The following is a 17173-nucleotide window of genomic DNA, read 5'->3' on the forward strand; positions in this document are numbered from 1 at the left end:
TTTTTAAAAACTCATCATCAGTGCCTACCTTATTACAGACCAATTCAGACCTTATTGGTCACCCCGTGCCCTTATAAATCTCAACGTTCATCCTACAAAGTACCATCACAAGGCAGAAACACAAATAGACAAACATGTTTTTTTGCCCGTATTGAAACGGCTGTGCCGGATAACTCAAATTCCCCTGTACAAGAATACGGGTAAACCATATGGGTTAACAGGTATGCCATCGAGTGGCATTTGGGAGGTAACTATCGCCCAGAAAAAATCAACTCAAGGAAGGGAATAACACTCAAAGCTCCGCACAGATCGATTTCGTCCCACTGCCTGTACTACCATCTCCCTAGCCACCTCAAAGCCTAGCACGTTTGAACATTTCACAAACTTGTGTCATCCACCAACACTGGCTTCTAAGGTGGGACTTAAGGTGGGACTTGAGATTCTTGAGCACAACAGCCAACCCTTGACTTCTCACCGAGTGGTGTACATTTCTATGGCAATGTCCAGTTTCAATTGTTGAATTTCCATCAAGTGGCACAGGCCTCATTAGGCGATGCTCACTATATATCCACCCTTCCAGTTGATGACAGGCGGGTAGAGTTTGCCCTAATTGTGATTTAAACTCTCACACTTGGAATAAAACATTAAGCACGCAACGATACACCACCCACTTATAATTCGATATCACAATTCAACAGTTTAATGCTTCTTTTTTAATCTTATCATTTCTCCTGCCTTGTGCAGTTGTTTTCTCCATTAGTCTACATTTTACACAATTCAATGCATGCATAATGAGCGTAAACATTTTTTTCTATCAATGGACAAATGCACTAAATGCCCAATACCCGAACCAGCAATGCCATATATTTAGCGAGGAGACCACACTGAATCTCAATACTGTACAGCACCCTTTGTTTATCCTGCGTTGGGATGTCTGGTCCAAAAGTGTGGAATATGGGAGAGAAAATCAGAGTAGCCCAGCAACGCCTCGACGAAGAAAGGAAAATACCCCGAGGCAAGAGAGACGGGATCCCATTTGTTGTACTGCCATCTTGTGGCCACATTGCAGCCCTGCAAATTTGGGAGCTTGAGCCACCCAACGTATGAAACTACAGATACGCACTAACACACCGGACTGTACTTGAGGAATACGGACTGGGCCCTGCCATGGTAATGTGGAATTTAAACGAATGGCAAAGGCCACCTTTGACGATGCGCAAAAATAAGTAATTCTGTGAGCAGCAATGCTGTCTTGGACCTGTGTTTTATTCAATTTGTCGATAGCTTTCTCTTAATTTTTTAATACATGAGCATTCACGTGGAGGGATTTAAATCATCACCGCTTGCTTAAGAGACACAATTGGCTGAATCCATTCTGCACACATTGCCTACATGTAAACCTACACATATAAAAATGCGAGATTGGAAAAAAATATTTTATTAAACTTACATAGACTCGACCGAAGACACTTTGCGAAGGCAGATTCATATAAAATTTATTGAGAAAAACATTTTATCGTACAAAATATCGAGACTTTAAAAAACCTATTTTGGCTATTCTCAGTGCTGTTTACCAAGCAACTATTATTGCTTCTGCTAATGCACACCATATAGGGTGGCTGTTTCAGCACTTTCCACATTAACCACTTTTGCGTCCCCAATACTGATGTTCATATCACATCAGGTATTTTTCTAACGCAGAGCTGGCCAATGGGAGATCCAAATCAACTTTATTCCAACTGGCACTCGTATGCGACCAAGAGTTGAATTTAAGTTAATGGTGTAATCACTACACTATCGCAACCATCCCTCATGAAGACCACCTTTTTTGCCATCATTATTTGGTAATACTGCCTTTGCACAAGCACAAATCCTCAGCAACAATTTGGGCAATGGCCGTTCTTTTATGTGCCATGAATAATAACCATTGCCCAAAGCATCGCCTAATGTAAACCTTTCATTTTTAGCCTCCGGCTGTCGCAACAATCGCTGCTTGCGAGCACCTTTTAAAGCCGGCACATGACACAATAATAACAGCCGCCGCCATTCGCCACGAAGTGACGGTGACATCACCATCACAAAATACAAAGACCCCCCCCTTATAGCCTTAACAGGCTGTTGGGAGGTGGCGCTGTTAGCGAGCACCTATGAAGGCCGAAAATAATATTCACATAATGGTAAGTGGCCAAAAAATGAACATGAATTGTCAGGATCATAGCACAGTGTAACTACATTCCATTGCTACGCACATGTACACAAAAACAAAGTCTCCGTATTGCCATGTAGACCATTGGGCAGAGTACATTTGGTCAGCGTGTAATCAATCCAACATGTTGCATGATCAGAACCGTGCTTGGAAACCATTTTCTCTCCAGTGCTTACACTTCATCAGATATTCACTTATTGCTGAAATAATCTTTGAAAGACCCACTGATGTTACCCATGGCGAAAAACTGAACTTGGGTCAAAATTATTTAAGTGCAATGTGCGAACAACTTCTCCACCACTCGTCACAACACACACGCATAGACATATGTTTGAGGATGAGTCATTCGTGTCTTCACTCGAGTCCTCATTCTCCTGCAGCCTCCATGCAAGTTGCTGACATTTCCTTTAGGATGCTAGAGACCTGCAGAAGCCAACAATCACACAATATAACACATTGCTTCAACTCTTATCCTTTTCCAACCCTAACTTGTCAACGTATCTTCTAGCATTTTTCCAAGTTTACCATTAAAGCTGCCCCGATTCAATTCATGATTTCCACAGTGCAGTACTAACTTAGCAATCTGACACAGGCATTACGAGACCCCTTAACCACTCAGTCACCCGTGTCTGTGAACAAACGAATGAAAACCAACGACCGACCCTACTGACCATTCCTTAAGAACAGGGCTCCTTAACCGATAAAGGTGGATGTCAGCAAGAACGCACCTCGCTCATTGCAGGCCGTCTTCCCTTGCGATCCTCCAGGCACCGCAGGGCGAGTTGGTAGACCGCGTCCACCCGCTCAGGATCAACTGTGCCAACGTGTGGGTCCGTGAAGTCCTGCAGTGTGTGCGGGCCATCCTCCAGCTCTTCTGGTAGGCTGCTCTGCACAAGCAACGATATGCTGACTTTCCGTTGATTGCAACCGATAGGCATTTACTAAGATTTATTGGCAAGTTTATTTTCAAGTTTTGACTTTTTGAAAGTTGTATTTACATAATCCGTCATATGTAAATATGCAGTCCCTTTTGTCAATCCACTGCTGGATGAGGACCTCCCCATGCTGTTTATCAGTGCGAGTTGTTTGTGAAGACGGGGAGCATGAACATGGGAGCATTGAATGACAACTTTGAATTCTGATACAGTGCCCTTTGCTGACCACCATGTGGCACAGCCCACAGCTGCCTATGACAATTTGGCATGCATGGTGGTCACCCATTAAAACACTATCCAGGCTCAAACTGAATTAGTTTGTGAGATCTGATGAGATTTGGCACATGCCAGGTGATTTGGTTATAGGCCCATCTAATCTTGTCAGATCTCAAGATAAAAAAGACGGCCAGTATAGCAAAACACATTATTGTAGTACTATACTATGCTCCCATATCTATGCCCCCTGATTTCACCAACCTGCACGGACCAGCATGGTGAAGTATAGTCACCTAACCCCCACGACCTGCATGGCGGGGGTGGGGGGGACAAACAAAAAGGCTGCACATGTTTATCTCCTTAAGTGAAACTTGATGATGTCCTTACGATTACAGCTGGGGTGCGCTTGCTATCAAAGGCAGGAAGACCTGTGATCAGCTCCAGAAGAACCTGAAATACAAACCCAAGGTTTAGATGAGTGGGTAAGCGTTGTAGATGATTGAGTGTGCTGGGCAGGGCATTGGTGAGCGTATTGAGCGTGGTAAGTGTTGAGCGTGGCGAGTGTTGAGTGTGGTGATTATATTAAACCACGGTGAGCACGTTGTACATGATTGAGCGTGTTGGGCATGGCGAGCATGGCGACTGCAGTGGTCAAGGCGAGTGCAGTGGTCCTGGCGAGTGCGGTGGTCATGGTGAACGTAGCGAGTGCGGTGGTCGTGGTTAGTGCGGTGGTCGTGGTTAGTGCGGTGGTCGTGGCGAGTGCGGTGGACGTGACCCGTACCACCCCGAAGCTGTAGGTGTCTGCGCGGGGTGTGAGCTCGCCACGGAGTGCCTCTGGTGCCATGTAGGCCGCGGTGCCCACGACTACTGACGTGAGGGCAGTCGCACCGCCCGGCCCGGAGCCCCGCACCAGCCCAAAGTCCGCCACCTTCGCCACATTAGCATTGTCCAGCAGAATGTTCGCCCTGGGAGATAGAGAACAATCGAACAGCAAGGTTGCAGGTGTCCACATGCTCGAACAAGCAATCATCCCCTGCACCTCCAATTAGCACGGTTGGCTACGTACGGTGCGAAAGAAGTTCAGCATACATACATCTCCAACGGTGACCATGAGCCAGTGATTCCACACTTCTGTAAGGATTTGCATTATAGGTAGCTTAGATGCCACAGCGGATCAAAGTGCCTTACTTCACATCTCATCTAAACAATTCTATTGCTCTGCTGCTGTCTATCCAAGGGGACAGCCAGTTGCAGTTGTGTCTGTGTGGCACAAGGCCTCTGTGTGCAAGCACCTGCCAATGTCCAGTCCAGTTTACGATGAGAGTCCAGTTTACCATGGAAGTCCAGTTTACTATGGGGGTCTTATTTATTTTATCATCCCGGGATGGTTGATGAGTTGAGCCAACACCAAACATTATTTGAATTTGTAACCTTCCAACCGTGAGCCGAGTGCCTCACTACAGTGCCACTCAGCCAAATTCTGCATCAAAACTTGAGACTCATTTTTAAATAAACGAGCCAGCAGATGAACCCAAATCTCCCCGTGATGGAAACATGCCTCTATTCTTGCCAGCCGTGAGGATTTTACTCAAACCGAGTGAATGAATGGAATGTGCACGGTGATTGCCCACTCACGTTTTGATGTCCCGGTGGATGTGGTTGTTGGCGTGCAGGAAGGCGATGCCCTTGGCTGCCCCTTCAGCAACGCTGAGTCGAGTGGCCCAAGGCAGTGGAGGGGTATTATCCTGGAAACGGTCAGAAAGTAATCACTGGCAGGTGCAAGGGTGGTGGGTAGGTATTTAAGTAGTTAGGTTGGTAGGTGGTAATCAGGTAGTTAGGTTTGTAGAAATGAAGTTAAGGCACTGATATGTATCAAGGTATGTAGATCGGCAGCAGAAAATATGGACTGATGAAAATTCGAATTGATCCCAAGTGAGATTGCTAATATGACGAATTGTTTTTACTGCCAAAGGTGGTGTTCCGTGGCATTGGGTGATATCACGATTGTTATCACCATGATATTTTTTATTACTATATAATGTAAATGATCTAAAAATCTTAAAATCCGAAAAGATCTCGAACGGTCCTTAAAAATCAGAAATGTTTACATCCAAAACCCATCCCTATTACAGTCCTTGAATCTTTAAATAAGAATGTTATGATTAACCATGTCAAATGCTCTTGCGAAGTGGATAACGATAGCCGAAAAAATTATCCTATCTAAAAAACTGTAAAGTCAAATAGATATGCAGGTATGCAGCTAAGTAGATACGTTTGTAAGTGGAGAGTTAGATGGGTAGGTCCTTTATTTAAACCTTTTAAGAGCCCATTAGGACAACACATTTGTTGTTCGTAATACAACCCTGAGATGACACAGGTGGAAGAGTACGAATGGACACAACAGAACAAACGGATTACTACATGGTGCTCTGACGAGGCCATTATGACCCCTTGAAACACTTTCCCATGAATTGTTTTTCTACTTGCTTGTGTCAATGGTGACATGCTGACCTTGCAGGCGAGGCGTTCGGACAGGGAGCCGTTGGACATGTAAGGGTAGACGAGGCACAGCTGGGGCCCATCGCACGAGTAGCCGAGGAGCTCCACCAGGTTCTCGTGCCGACAGCTGGGCACACGCACACACACAGCTCCGCTATCATTTACATACATACACATTCACACTCACTCAACTCTGCTCTTTGTGTTTAGTTTATGTCCTTCCTCCGCACCTCCGATTATTATCACGGTTAGCTACATACGGTGCGAAAGAAGTTCAACGTTCAGCCGCCTTTGTCTCTCCAGTGGCAATGTTTACACTCCACACCGGGTACTCATTTGAGGCTGAGTTAACCTAGAGGAGGCCCAGGACCGGTTCACATAATCATCACTGGTGTTGGCCGTGAGAGTCGAACTCGGATCGCCGAGTTCATAGCGCAGCGCATTAATCGCTTAAATAAACATAGTCACATACAAGAAAAGATAAATCCCCTATTTAGCCTTATAGACAACTATTGTGTGTGCGGCTGCCAGTGGCCGCACCTGCTGAGCGTGTGTATCTCCTTGGTGAACTGTGTTTTCATGCTTTCCATAGACACATGGTCGAGCTGAGGAAAAAAGAGAAAACACACACGGGGCACTAAAACCCTCGGAACAAACATTGGGGAACAAAACTGTCAGAGAGTTGGCAGCAGATACACCGTCGGGAATTCAGGTTACTGCTTTGTGACACGAGTGCATCGGCCGTACGCTCGTGGATTCACAGTTATCTGCTCACAGTCAAATGATTACAAAGTTCTGATGTTGTTAGTTCCAAGTGTCAAGTTTTTTTTTGTTTAACCAGGTGAGAACTCAAAGAGACCAGGGTAGAGTCTCATTTCCAAGAGAGACCTGGGATATGAACCTGCCATATGGGGGTGATGAATGTGATGCATGATCCCAGTTGTGTAATCTGTCGGTAATTTTTTGAGTTTGGCAAATTTGGACTCTGACGCTGGCATACAATGGCCTACACTTGTGAATTATGTCAGGTGATCCTCAACAACCACTGTGACGCAGACGGCGACTATTATTCTCGTTGTTACACACCGCAGTAACAATCAGGCTGGCTTCTAGATTTGAAGCTTTCGTGACTGCAATGATTCATATCCTTAGGTTTTTTCGGTAAAGTCACGTAGGTAAAAACATTAAAAAGTTAAATAAAATAAAATAAAAATCACGACGTTTCGGAGGCAACACAAGCTTCCGTCTTCAGGTGGTACCGTCACAGCCACGACAGCTGTATCAAGTAAATGAGAGATTTCAGGAGTTACCACTGCGTTTATATAATGGTTGGAGAAGGTGGTGGGGCATGGGCCGCATCTTTATTATTAATATGGTAAGGTGAGGCTTGAGACTAAGAATAGACTGCATAACAAAGGCTGAGCCTTATGGAGAGGTGCGGTTTGTGACTCAACCTGTAACAGGGAGACCACCACTAAACATGGTAAAACAGTAATGGTTGTCTGTCAAATAAGATTGGCAAATAAGTGTAGTTAAATATTTTTTGCATGGTTAATCACATCATTCCAATGATTACTCAGTTTGTAACCGTCATCACGGTTGAAATTATGTCTGTGTTTGTATATTTGTATGGCTTCGTGTACAAACCTTTGATGGTAGCCAGGAGGTTTGCAGAGAACCTTGGTCTCAGAAAATACAATTTCATGAGAGCCGATCATTGCTACAACTCGGTGGGCTCTCATGAAATTGTATTTTCCGAGACCAAGGTTCTCTGCAAACCTCCTGGCTACCATCAAAGGTTTGTACACGAAGCCATACAAATATACAAACACAGACATAATTTCAACCGTGATGACGGTTACAAACTGAGTAATCATTGGAAAGATGTGATTAACCATGCAAAAAAGATTTAACTACACTTATTTGCCAATCTTATTTGACAGACAACCATTACTGTTTTACCATGTTTAGTGGTGGTCTCCCTGTTACAGGTTGAGTCACAAACCGCACCTCTCCATAAGGCTCAGCCTTTGTTATGCAGTCTATTCTTAGTCTCAAGCCTCACCTTACCATATTAATAATAAAGATGCGGCCCATGCCCCACCACCTTCTCCAACCATTATATAAACGCAGTGGTAACTCCTGAAATCTCTCATTTACTTGATACAGCTGTCGTGGCTGTGACGGTACCACCTGAAGACGGAAGCTTGTGTTGCCTCCGAAACGTCGTGATTTTTATTTTATTTTACTTTTTAATGTTTTTACCTACGTGACTTTACCGAAAAAACCTAAGGATATGATAATCAGGCTGGCCTCTGGATATTGAACCAGAAACCTCTGCGATGGGCAGCGAACACTCAACCACTAGGCGATGTAACTGCACAAGTATCCTGTGAGCAGGTTCATGTAAGTGTCTAAGATCTAGCTGCATGGATGTACTCACGGCTTGAGCCTGATAGCACTTTGAATGTAAGAGTAAAATTTGAATGTTTCAAATGCCATTATTGTCTGTATTTATAAAGCCTAAACACGAGCTCATGTAAGTATAAAAGGCAATGCAGCCTTGACAACAGTCGAGTGATCGCATTTACTCACGGCTGTTAGTTTCTTGACGGCGACGGCGTTTGTGCCGATGCGGCCCAGGTACACCAGGCCAAAGCCTCCCTCGCCTATTTTGCTGCCGCCCTGCAATAACGGGGCGTCATTGAACCCGCCAGTCATGCGCAGCAGGGCCGTGAACTCAAACTTCTCCACGTCTGAGGCATGGGCAGAGGAATCGGTGTAAGCCAGAGGTGTCAAACATCATAAAATACATAAAACATACTACATATTCTGGCATAGTGTAACAGTCATAAGGTCACAAAAGATCAATCCTGTCCAGGAATCCCCTTTTGAGTCAATAACAAGAAAGTTATTTATTTATCTATCTACGAAAGCCTCTCGAGTTTCGAGATTCTCTATCGAGAGGGCCTTGCCTTGGATGTTTTGTCAATTCCATTTAAAGGAGGATTTTATGACTGCGAGGAAATGCTTGTCACTAATAGCATCTCCCTGTGGAAGACACACTCTGGAAAACCAGTATTAAAGGAACATCAAGATTGTTAATTGGTTCACCTGTGGAGAGATAAATATGTCCACAGACAGACTCAGTTTGACACGCACATCAGGCTAACGCAGACAACCACATGCTCGCATTCTAACCTGAGTGAAAAAACACCCATGATAAAGGGTTCTAACAAACTTGCACAAATTGCAGTGACATATAATGTATCAATTTAAGAAAATAGAAATATAATTAAAATGTTTTTTTGCCAAAATAAATAAACGATATAGATTTGAGCAATTGTAGTGGAAAGGTGCGTGGTAAGTCTTATAGCTATTGGTTGAGGGACTTATGGAGTTTGCATGAAAATAGGGTCATCAGATGGGTGGACTGACATAAGTAAAGTTAAGGTGACCTGTGCCGTACCTGCTTCAATCCCAATCACCGTGAGCTCGGTAGGCGATGTCGGCTCCACCACGCGCTCCTCTTTGTTTTCGCTTTCTCTGCCAGCCCTCTTTGTGGATAAGAGCGACATCCCAACTCCAAGTCCTGCGATGTTGACGTTGCCTCTCCCGCTCTCTTCCCCGGCCGCCTCCTTCTCCTCCTTATTCTCCTCCTTCTCCATGGTGGTGTATAGCGGGCCCAGGCAGGTGTAGAGAGGCGGGACGACGCAAGCCTCCCACTCACCTGGCGAGCAGCAGGGCTGTGAGTAGAGCAGCGAGCTCTCGCACACGCTGCCATTGTCTGACGAGGGCGGAACAGCGGTGATATGGCGAAAGGGATCCCGCCGCTCGTACGAGCCTAGGGTGGGGCAAGCGTAGATGGCTTATTATTATTACAGGCGCATCGCACTTGCTCACGGTGACGTCATATCGCGCAGTCGTGCTCCACGAGTCGTGTGACGTTATCTGTCTTCATCTTGCCCAAAGTGGCATCCGTTTCACTCGAATGTTTTTAATCGCCACAACTTTCATCTAAAAATTATATTGGATAGTCTTCACGAGCGTTATTGTAACCCCCTCCCCCCTCCAACTACAGAGAGGTGGTGGGTGTCCATGGGCCCAGTGAATGACGCACTGGGGAGGAGCTGGTCAGCCGCATTGTAGAATTCCAGCTTTACAAGCAGGTCCACCAGATTCCCCACCGTGCAGTTCTGTGTGCCCCAATCATTCAGCAGTTCCATCGTGGGGCTCCTTCCCGCCTGCACCACTTTCTCAAACTTCCTGCAGGACACACACGGGCACGCACACAAGGATTCAATAAAAACACAAACACTATTTTTTATTTTACCAGGTATGTAGCTCTTTTTAAATCCTTTATATTAAGTTCGCATGCTTGCTTGCGTGCTTGCTTGCTTGCTTACGACCGTGCAAATCTTTCGGTCGTTTTTTAACCCACTTCCTGTGATCCAATCGAGCTGACATTTTCCACAGACTCGTTGTGCCAGACAATTAATGTTCGTGAAAAAAAATTCCCAAAATTTTACACTTTTTAGGCAAAAAAAAATTATTTTACATATATTCAAATAGAACTCATTCTTGGCTTTGGTTGAACGTCACAGTGTAAGAGCCCAGAGCGTAACCCCTCCACAGGCCATGGCGGAGTAGCGCAGTTGGTAGCGCCCTCGCTTCCCATGCCAAAGGTCGCGGGATCGATCCCCGCGTCCTCCACAGGCGAATATATTTTTAAATCCTTTATATTAAGTTCGCTGCCACGCATATAAAGGATTTATAGTGAAAAACTTTGTTTTTACGGGTTATACTTATTCAGAAGTGACCTAGCCACACATGACAGCTCAATGAAGTGGCTTATCACATGGAAATTTATAGCAGGAGATCAATACTCGAAGCGCATGATTCTAAATGTGGAGTAAAAAAACGGAGGACCCCAAGAAAAATGCACGCGACCACGGGGAGAGAGACAAGCAAACTCCAAATATACAGCAGGCGTCAGGGTCGGGATAAAACCCACAACCTCCTGTATACCGGGCGAGGTATTAACAGCTCACCACTGCGGCACCCCCCACATGCACACAGAGAGATACACATGCAGGGAGATACAAACATGCACACACAGGGAGATACACACATGATCCTGGGGAGACAGCCAAAGGAGGGATGTCAAGCTGGGGACAGGTTAAGATATTAAAGTACTTTCCACTGATGTTATCTGACAGCAGAATGCGCACCTAAGACAGCTAATAAAGGTGGATCAAAACGATTAAATAAAGAGAACAAAAGTAGAATGGAGTGCCTTGGAAAAGTTGAACACGATAATGAAATGGAGCACAACAATGCATCTGTAAACACATTTTCAATTGGTACACACTGATTGGGCCACTGAAATGTGTATAGATAAGGTCAGTTCATACGCAGGAGTTCGACAATAGCAGCAACACTGGACTAGCCCTGATGGTGTGGTTAGGCCTTCATCCAGCAGTAGATGGGACAGTGTTTTTTATAAGGATAACAGCCGTGGCCATAATCGGGAATTGAACTCAGGTCACCAGGTTCATAGTGCAGTGCGCAAACCCTACGTCACTGCTCCACCTCATTACACTAATGTGCGGCCACAAATCAAAGAACGTGGATGGCAGTTGTCAGCATGCTTCATCATGAGTTTGTGTGATTTCAATCTATTCAATTGCAGCCAACATCTGGTATGCTTGAAGCGAATAACCAAACCGACAAATCTGATGCAAATTCAACCTTAAAGACTTTGTTGCTCTTAAATGTGCATGAGTAGGCCGTTGCGTGCAGAAGTTGCAGATAAAACTTGAAAATTCTGCCAAAAGATTTTGGATAATAATGCTAATTACCAAGTTAAGGCTCATTGAGTCTAAAGAAACTTTGAGGGCCCTGCTTGGGATGTTTCAGCTGTTACTTTCAAAACCAATTGTAAAACTTGCTCTAAATCATTTAAAATGCATCAGACATGAAAGTGAGTGCAAACTGGAAATAAGCTCAATAATACCACGCACAAAAATGTGATTTAAAGACAGCCAAAAGTCACGCTTGTGACAAGAAGATCAGTCCTTTCATCGTGAGATAATAAACGTTATACACAGAGTCCAGTCACGTCACGTGACAAGCAAAGGCATGAGTGGAAGACCCATCGTGCTTTGCACAATCACACCATGCTGGAGAACACTGCAGCGCTGAGGAAAATCAACACACAAATGGATAAAGAAAAGCAATGGCCTTGTTGCTTGTGTCTCGCATACCAATGGATCCTGACCTGGGTAGTGAAGGACAGACATTTCCTTAATGCCAACTGGTGAGACAAGAAAGAAGGCTGTCTCTGGCGTCGGCCAATAAGTTTCAACGACAATGCATATATATTATCAGAGCATGTTTGTTTGCATGTTTGTTTGCCACAAGTACTGCATGGTATCTATTTGTTGTTTAAACATCTGAACACCTCGATTTAAAGCTTTCGTGACTGCAGGGATTCATCTTCTTGGTTCTTTTAGTAAAGTCACGTAGAAGCAAGCAGCAGTCTTCACCTGAAGACGGCTGCTTGCGTTGTAGCTGAAACGTCGTGATAATTATTTTATTATGTTTTATTTTTATTATTTTATTACTTCCCTTCTACGTGACTTTACCGAAAGAACCAAGAAGATCTGAACACCTGTTCTAAGGCAAAAAAGCTCCCACAGAGATGCCATCGTCTCAACTCGCACCGGTTGGCAGAGCAGTGGCGCACACCTCACCTGATCTGCAGCATCGTGTACCGTGGCTGGCCAAGACTGTTGGGGATCTGCGCTGCCAGTTTTCTCCAGGCGTCGTCTGGATCCAGCAGCGAGGCGAGGCTCTCCCGTGGGCTGAAGGCCAGCTTCCGCACCAGCGTCTCTCGGCTGATCGGTACTTGGCTCATTCTGGTTGCTGTGGTGCCAAAGGAAATAGCCACCTGAGGCTCAGCAACACACCGGCAACCGTTGCACGGTCATTCAACAGGGCCTGTCCGAAATGGCCACAGTTGAACCAATTCAAGGGGCAGCTGAGCACAAAATGCTGGGTCTGAAAAAGAGATATAAAAGAACACGTTTTCGCGCATTTAAAAAGGGTGCAGGTGATGGTTCTGGCTCTGCAATGTCTTACTAAAGCCACTGCTGGCGAAAAAGGCTTCAGAGGGTGCTCTCGTGGAAGTCCTTTAGACAAGCAGCGGTCCACAACCTTTTTGGCACCAGGGACCGGTTTCGTGGAAGACAATTTTTTCACGGACGGGGGGGGGGGGGGGTGTTCATCATTGGGTCTTTCTCCCTTTTCAAAGAAGCTCTCCAGCGACGTTTGTGTTTTACTCATTTTGGCTACTAGGGGTGAGCAGCTTCTGGGCTTAACAAAACTGTGACTGAGACAAGTGCGCAGTGCGGTAAAGAGGCGCGGACGGAAGTGGGAAATAAAATAATAGGGTGGGCCACACGTGGACTCACCGCGCTCACATCCTGCTGTGCGGCCCGGTTCCTAACAGGCCACGGACCGGTACCGGTCCGCAGCCCGGGGGTTGGGGTCCCCTGCTTTAGAGCAGTGTTCTGTATCGCAAGGCCCGCGGGCCACTAGCGGCCTTTAGTGCGGCCTCTTGACGTGCGGCGCCCGACAATACACAACATGTGAAAACACCCCCCCCCCCCCCATCATCATGGTGCTGCTGTCAAACTCCGATGGTTTCAAATGTGTGGCAGCCCTCACACTGATGAGGTCTCATCGGCGGAAGTGGCACCCCCCCTCTGAAAATTTGTGAAGAACACTGGCCTAGAGGGTATTTGGCCTACCATGGTGGCCAGGTGTCTTGTTCGAGATGGCAGTATCACTACTTTAATGCCACTATACGCAATCCTGCTGATAGACTAATTGTACACATTTGTTTAATTATAAACGTTTTGATTTTATGGCCACAGTGTTATGAACAAATGTGTTGCGTCGTTGGTATTGCTTATGCATTACAGTACGGTGACGTACACAAAGTTGACATACAACTCAAGAAAAATACCCGCGGAAATTCCGGCACACAGGTAAGATGACAAGTTGAAATCTCAACCGAGGTCATCATCAACTCAGACTCACCGCAATAATTTCACCAACACCTTCATGACCACCAACCATCATTACTTTACCATCATTATCATCAATGGTGCTTACTACCATCATTACATCATTACATCACCATCGCTAATCATCACAGGACCATCATAACTGTGTAGCCACCATGGTAATGTTGGCACTATCAACATTACCATTATCACCAATATCATACTATTACCATCACCATCATAACCATGGCTGTATAATGATTGCCACCATCATCACCACCACCACCACAGTACAATTACCACCATGATCATAACAATGACTGTATATTTATCATCGTCACGATCATTCCTGAAACATGACCACCCTCATCATCATCACCACCATCTCTGTGGTGCTGATACTACTACAAATTGTGAGTTGGGTGGGTGGGGGGGGGGGTGGCGGAAAAACTCCCTTTAAACAGCACTTACAACATCGTACTATGGCCATACTGGGCCCCGTCACAGACACATGGAATCTCCACCACGAGCAACTGAGACGAGCCGCGGTAAACTTTACCTTCAAGCAGCGCGTCCTGTAACCTCGGGCACTCGACGACGACGACTTCAGCAACGAGTCTTGGCACTGAACAGCGAAGTCGCTTTCGACCCCCCTCGCCTCCTGCCCCGCCGGCACTGCTGATGAGCACGGGGGGCTACGAAAGAAGATCAGACGGACATCACGGATGGAAAAAAGAGAGACAGGCAACAGTACAACAGCAGCAGCAACAACAGCAGCAGCAACAACAACAGCAGCAGCAGCAACAACAGCAGCAGCAGCTTTAAGACTGCGGAAACGACGGAGGCACGAGCGAGACGCTTTTCTTCCGCCCGCACTGCGCCCTGGGAAAGTCCCACGTGACTCACAGGGGGGGGGGGGGGGGGCTGCCCAAGTTGCACGCAACACGCCCGTTACTCACAGGGAGGGGCTGCCCAAGTTGCACGCAACACGCACGTGACTCACAGGGGGGAGCTGCCCAAGTTGCACGCAACACGCACGTGACTCGCAGGGGGGAGCTGCCCAAGTTGCACGCAACACGCCCGTTACTCACAGGGGGGGGGGGCTACCCAAGTTCCACGCAACACGCACGTGACTCACAGGGGGGGGGCTGCCCAAGTTGCACGCAACACGCACGTGACTCACAGGGGGGAGCTGCCCAAGTTGCACGCAACACGCACGTGACTCGCAGGGGGGAGCTGCCCAAGTTGCACGCAACACGCCCGTTACTCACAGGGGGGGGGGGCTACCCAAGTTCCACGCAACACGCACGTGACTCACAGGGGGGGGGGCTGCCCAAGTTGCACGCAACACGCACGTGACTCACAGGGGGGAGCTGCCCAAGTTGCACGCAACACGCACGTGACTCACAGGGGGGGGGGGAGCTACCCAAGTTGCACGCAACACGCACGTGACTCACAGGGGGGGGGGGCTGCCCAAGTTGCACGCAACACGCACGTGACTCGCAGGGGGGAGCTGCCCAAGTTGCACGGTACTCAATACTGCTGGCCGCTCTCCGGATGACGTGATTGCTAAGCTCCAGAGTGATTTCAACAAACTACAACATCAGCTAGTTGCTCTTAAACTAGTCCTAAATCCTGCCAAAACCAAGGTGCTATGCTTCTCACCAGGACTAAAGCGGGAAGTTGTTTTCCCCCAATTACATTCCTTAAATAATGATCAAATAGAACAAGTCAAGATCTATACGTATCTTGGGGTCATCCTGGATTCAAAACTGAATTTTGAAGATCACATTGATTATATTGGGAAAAAGACAAAACATTTAAATTTATTTTCTGTATCGACACAAGCACTGCTTCCCCCCTATGTTCCGTTTGGAATTGATAAAAGCTACCATACTTCATCTACTTGATTCCTGTGACATTGTGTATAAATCAGCCCCAAGTACTGTACTGAAGAAGCTTGACTCAATGTATCACTCGGCCTTAAGATTTGCATTGAACTGCCCATATAGGACTCACCACTGTGATCTCTACATTGGGTCAAACTTAACATCTCTGAATGTTCGACGGCTTGTGCACCAGATCTTATTTATTCATGATGTACTTACAAAAAAATCCGCAGATTACCTGCTGGATCTCCTCTCTGTTTCAAAGAACAAATTTGACCTAAGGTCTACACTCATTTACCAATCTTAACTTTGGAGCTTTCGTGACTGCAGGAATTATTCTTTGTTATTATTTAATTTATTATTTTTTCTGTATACGTGACTTTACCGAAAGAACCAAAAAATTTACCAGCTTCATATTCCCTATTGCCGTACATATACTGGAGGAAGGGCCTTTGCTATTGATGCCCCCAGGGTCTGGAATGCTGTTGTCAATAAATTGAAACTTGAGTCACTACCCATGAGATCTTCACTCAAAACTGCTCTAGAGGAGTTGTACACCCCTAGCTGCCAGTGCTATTCAGTGGCCTAAAATAAAATGTTTAGCTCCGGATGATCACTACAAAGTATGACCTGTATTTTTATTTAGTGTGCTGATCTTAAAGGTGCATTGAAAAATAATAATACTCCTATTGATGCTCCTGCTGTTGCGGAGTGGCTCATGCAGCCAGCTATGGCTGCAAGGTTTTGGTAGTACATGTTTATGCCATTTATTGTGAAAATTCCGTCACAGTTCCTATGATTGCTTTTTCATTGCTTTATTTTGGTGATTTCGAAAAGTGTATTGGTTTAGCCATGTTTGTTTGTTGTAGTACAGAGTTAGACTGATGGCCTTAATCTAAGTTGTCTTATGGTTGTTGTTTGACTTGCATCCCACTGGGATTTTTGCACACAGCGTTGGTGTACGGTGTTTTTTTCTGCAATATTTTGCTGTCTTTTCTCGGATTTTCTGTTTGCACGTAGTCACATATTCACTTTAAGATGTTTTTTTGTTCATGTTTTTGTTTTTTGTCTGTTGCGGTTGCACCCGATTCAAGAGCCGAATGGCTCACAGGGCTATACCTAATTAATGAACTTGAACTTCAATGTCGACGAAGACTTTTCACGTGGCAGTTAAGACAATCCATTTCAACACGCTTGCATTGACATAACATTTGTGTTGTGTGGAAATTCCCAGGCTACAGTCTACATTATAGACTGCCAGTACGCTCACCGAGATTAAGAACCAGGCTACATTATAAACTGCCAGTAAACCCACCGAGCTTAATAACCATTGCTACAGTCTACATTGCAGACTGC

At 45.8% G+C, this 17173-nt stretch overlaps 1 protein-coding gene across 3 annotated transcripts; it reads right to left on the bottom strand.

Moving 5' to 3' along the window:
- Positions 1-1479: 1479 nt before the first annotated feature.
- IRAK4 (interleukin 1 receptor associated kinase 4) lies at positions 1480-14798 on the bottom strand. Of its 3 annotated transcripts, none has more exons than XR_009756203.1 (12): positions 14488-14798; positions 12612-12918; positions 9977-10122; positions 9326-9700; positions 8452-8612; positions 6397-6461; positions 5869-5983; positions 4993-5102; positions 4139-4322; positions 3745-3807; positions 2935-3088; positions 1480-2629 (listed from the first exon to the last, which is right to left on the bottom strand). XR_009756203.1 is itself a non-coding variant. In XM_061566907.1 (12 exons), exons 2-12 carry the CDS (start codon positions 12773-12775, stop codon positions 2573-2575), a joined length of 1599 nt encoding a protein of 532 aa, XP_061422891.1. In that variant the 5' UTR covers positions 12776-12783; positions 14488-14797; the 3' UTR covers positions 1480-2572. The 3 variants fall into 3 exon arrangements, 2 of the variants coding, with proteins under 2 accessions (XP_061422891.1, XP_061422890.1); XM_061566907.1 differs by having other exon boundaries at positions 2935-3093; positions 12612-12783; positions 14488-14797; XM_061566906.1 differs by having other exon boundaries at positions 2935-3093; positions 14488-14797.
- Positions 14799-17173: the final 2375 nt, after the last annotated feature.

Source organism: Lethenteron reissneri, chromosome 38 (assembly GCF_015708825.2).
Source record: "Lethenteron reissneri isolate LAM-NWPU_2019-01 chromosome 38, ASM1570882v1, whole genome shotgun sequence".
NCBI lineage: Eukaryota > Metazoa > Chordata > Hyperoartia > Petromyzontiformes > Petromyzontidae > Lethenteron > Lethenteron reissneri.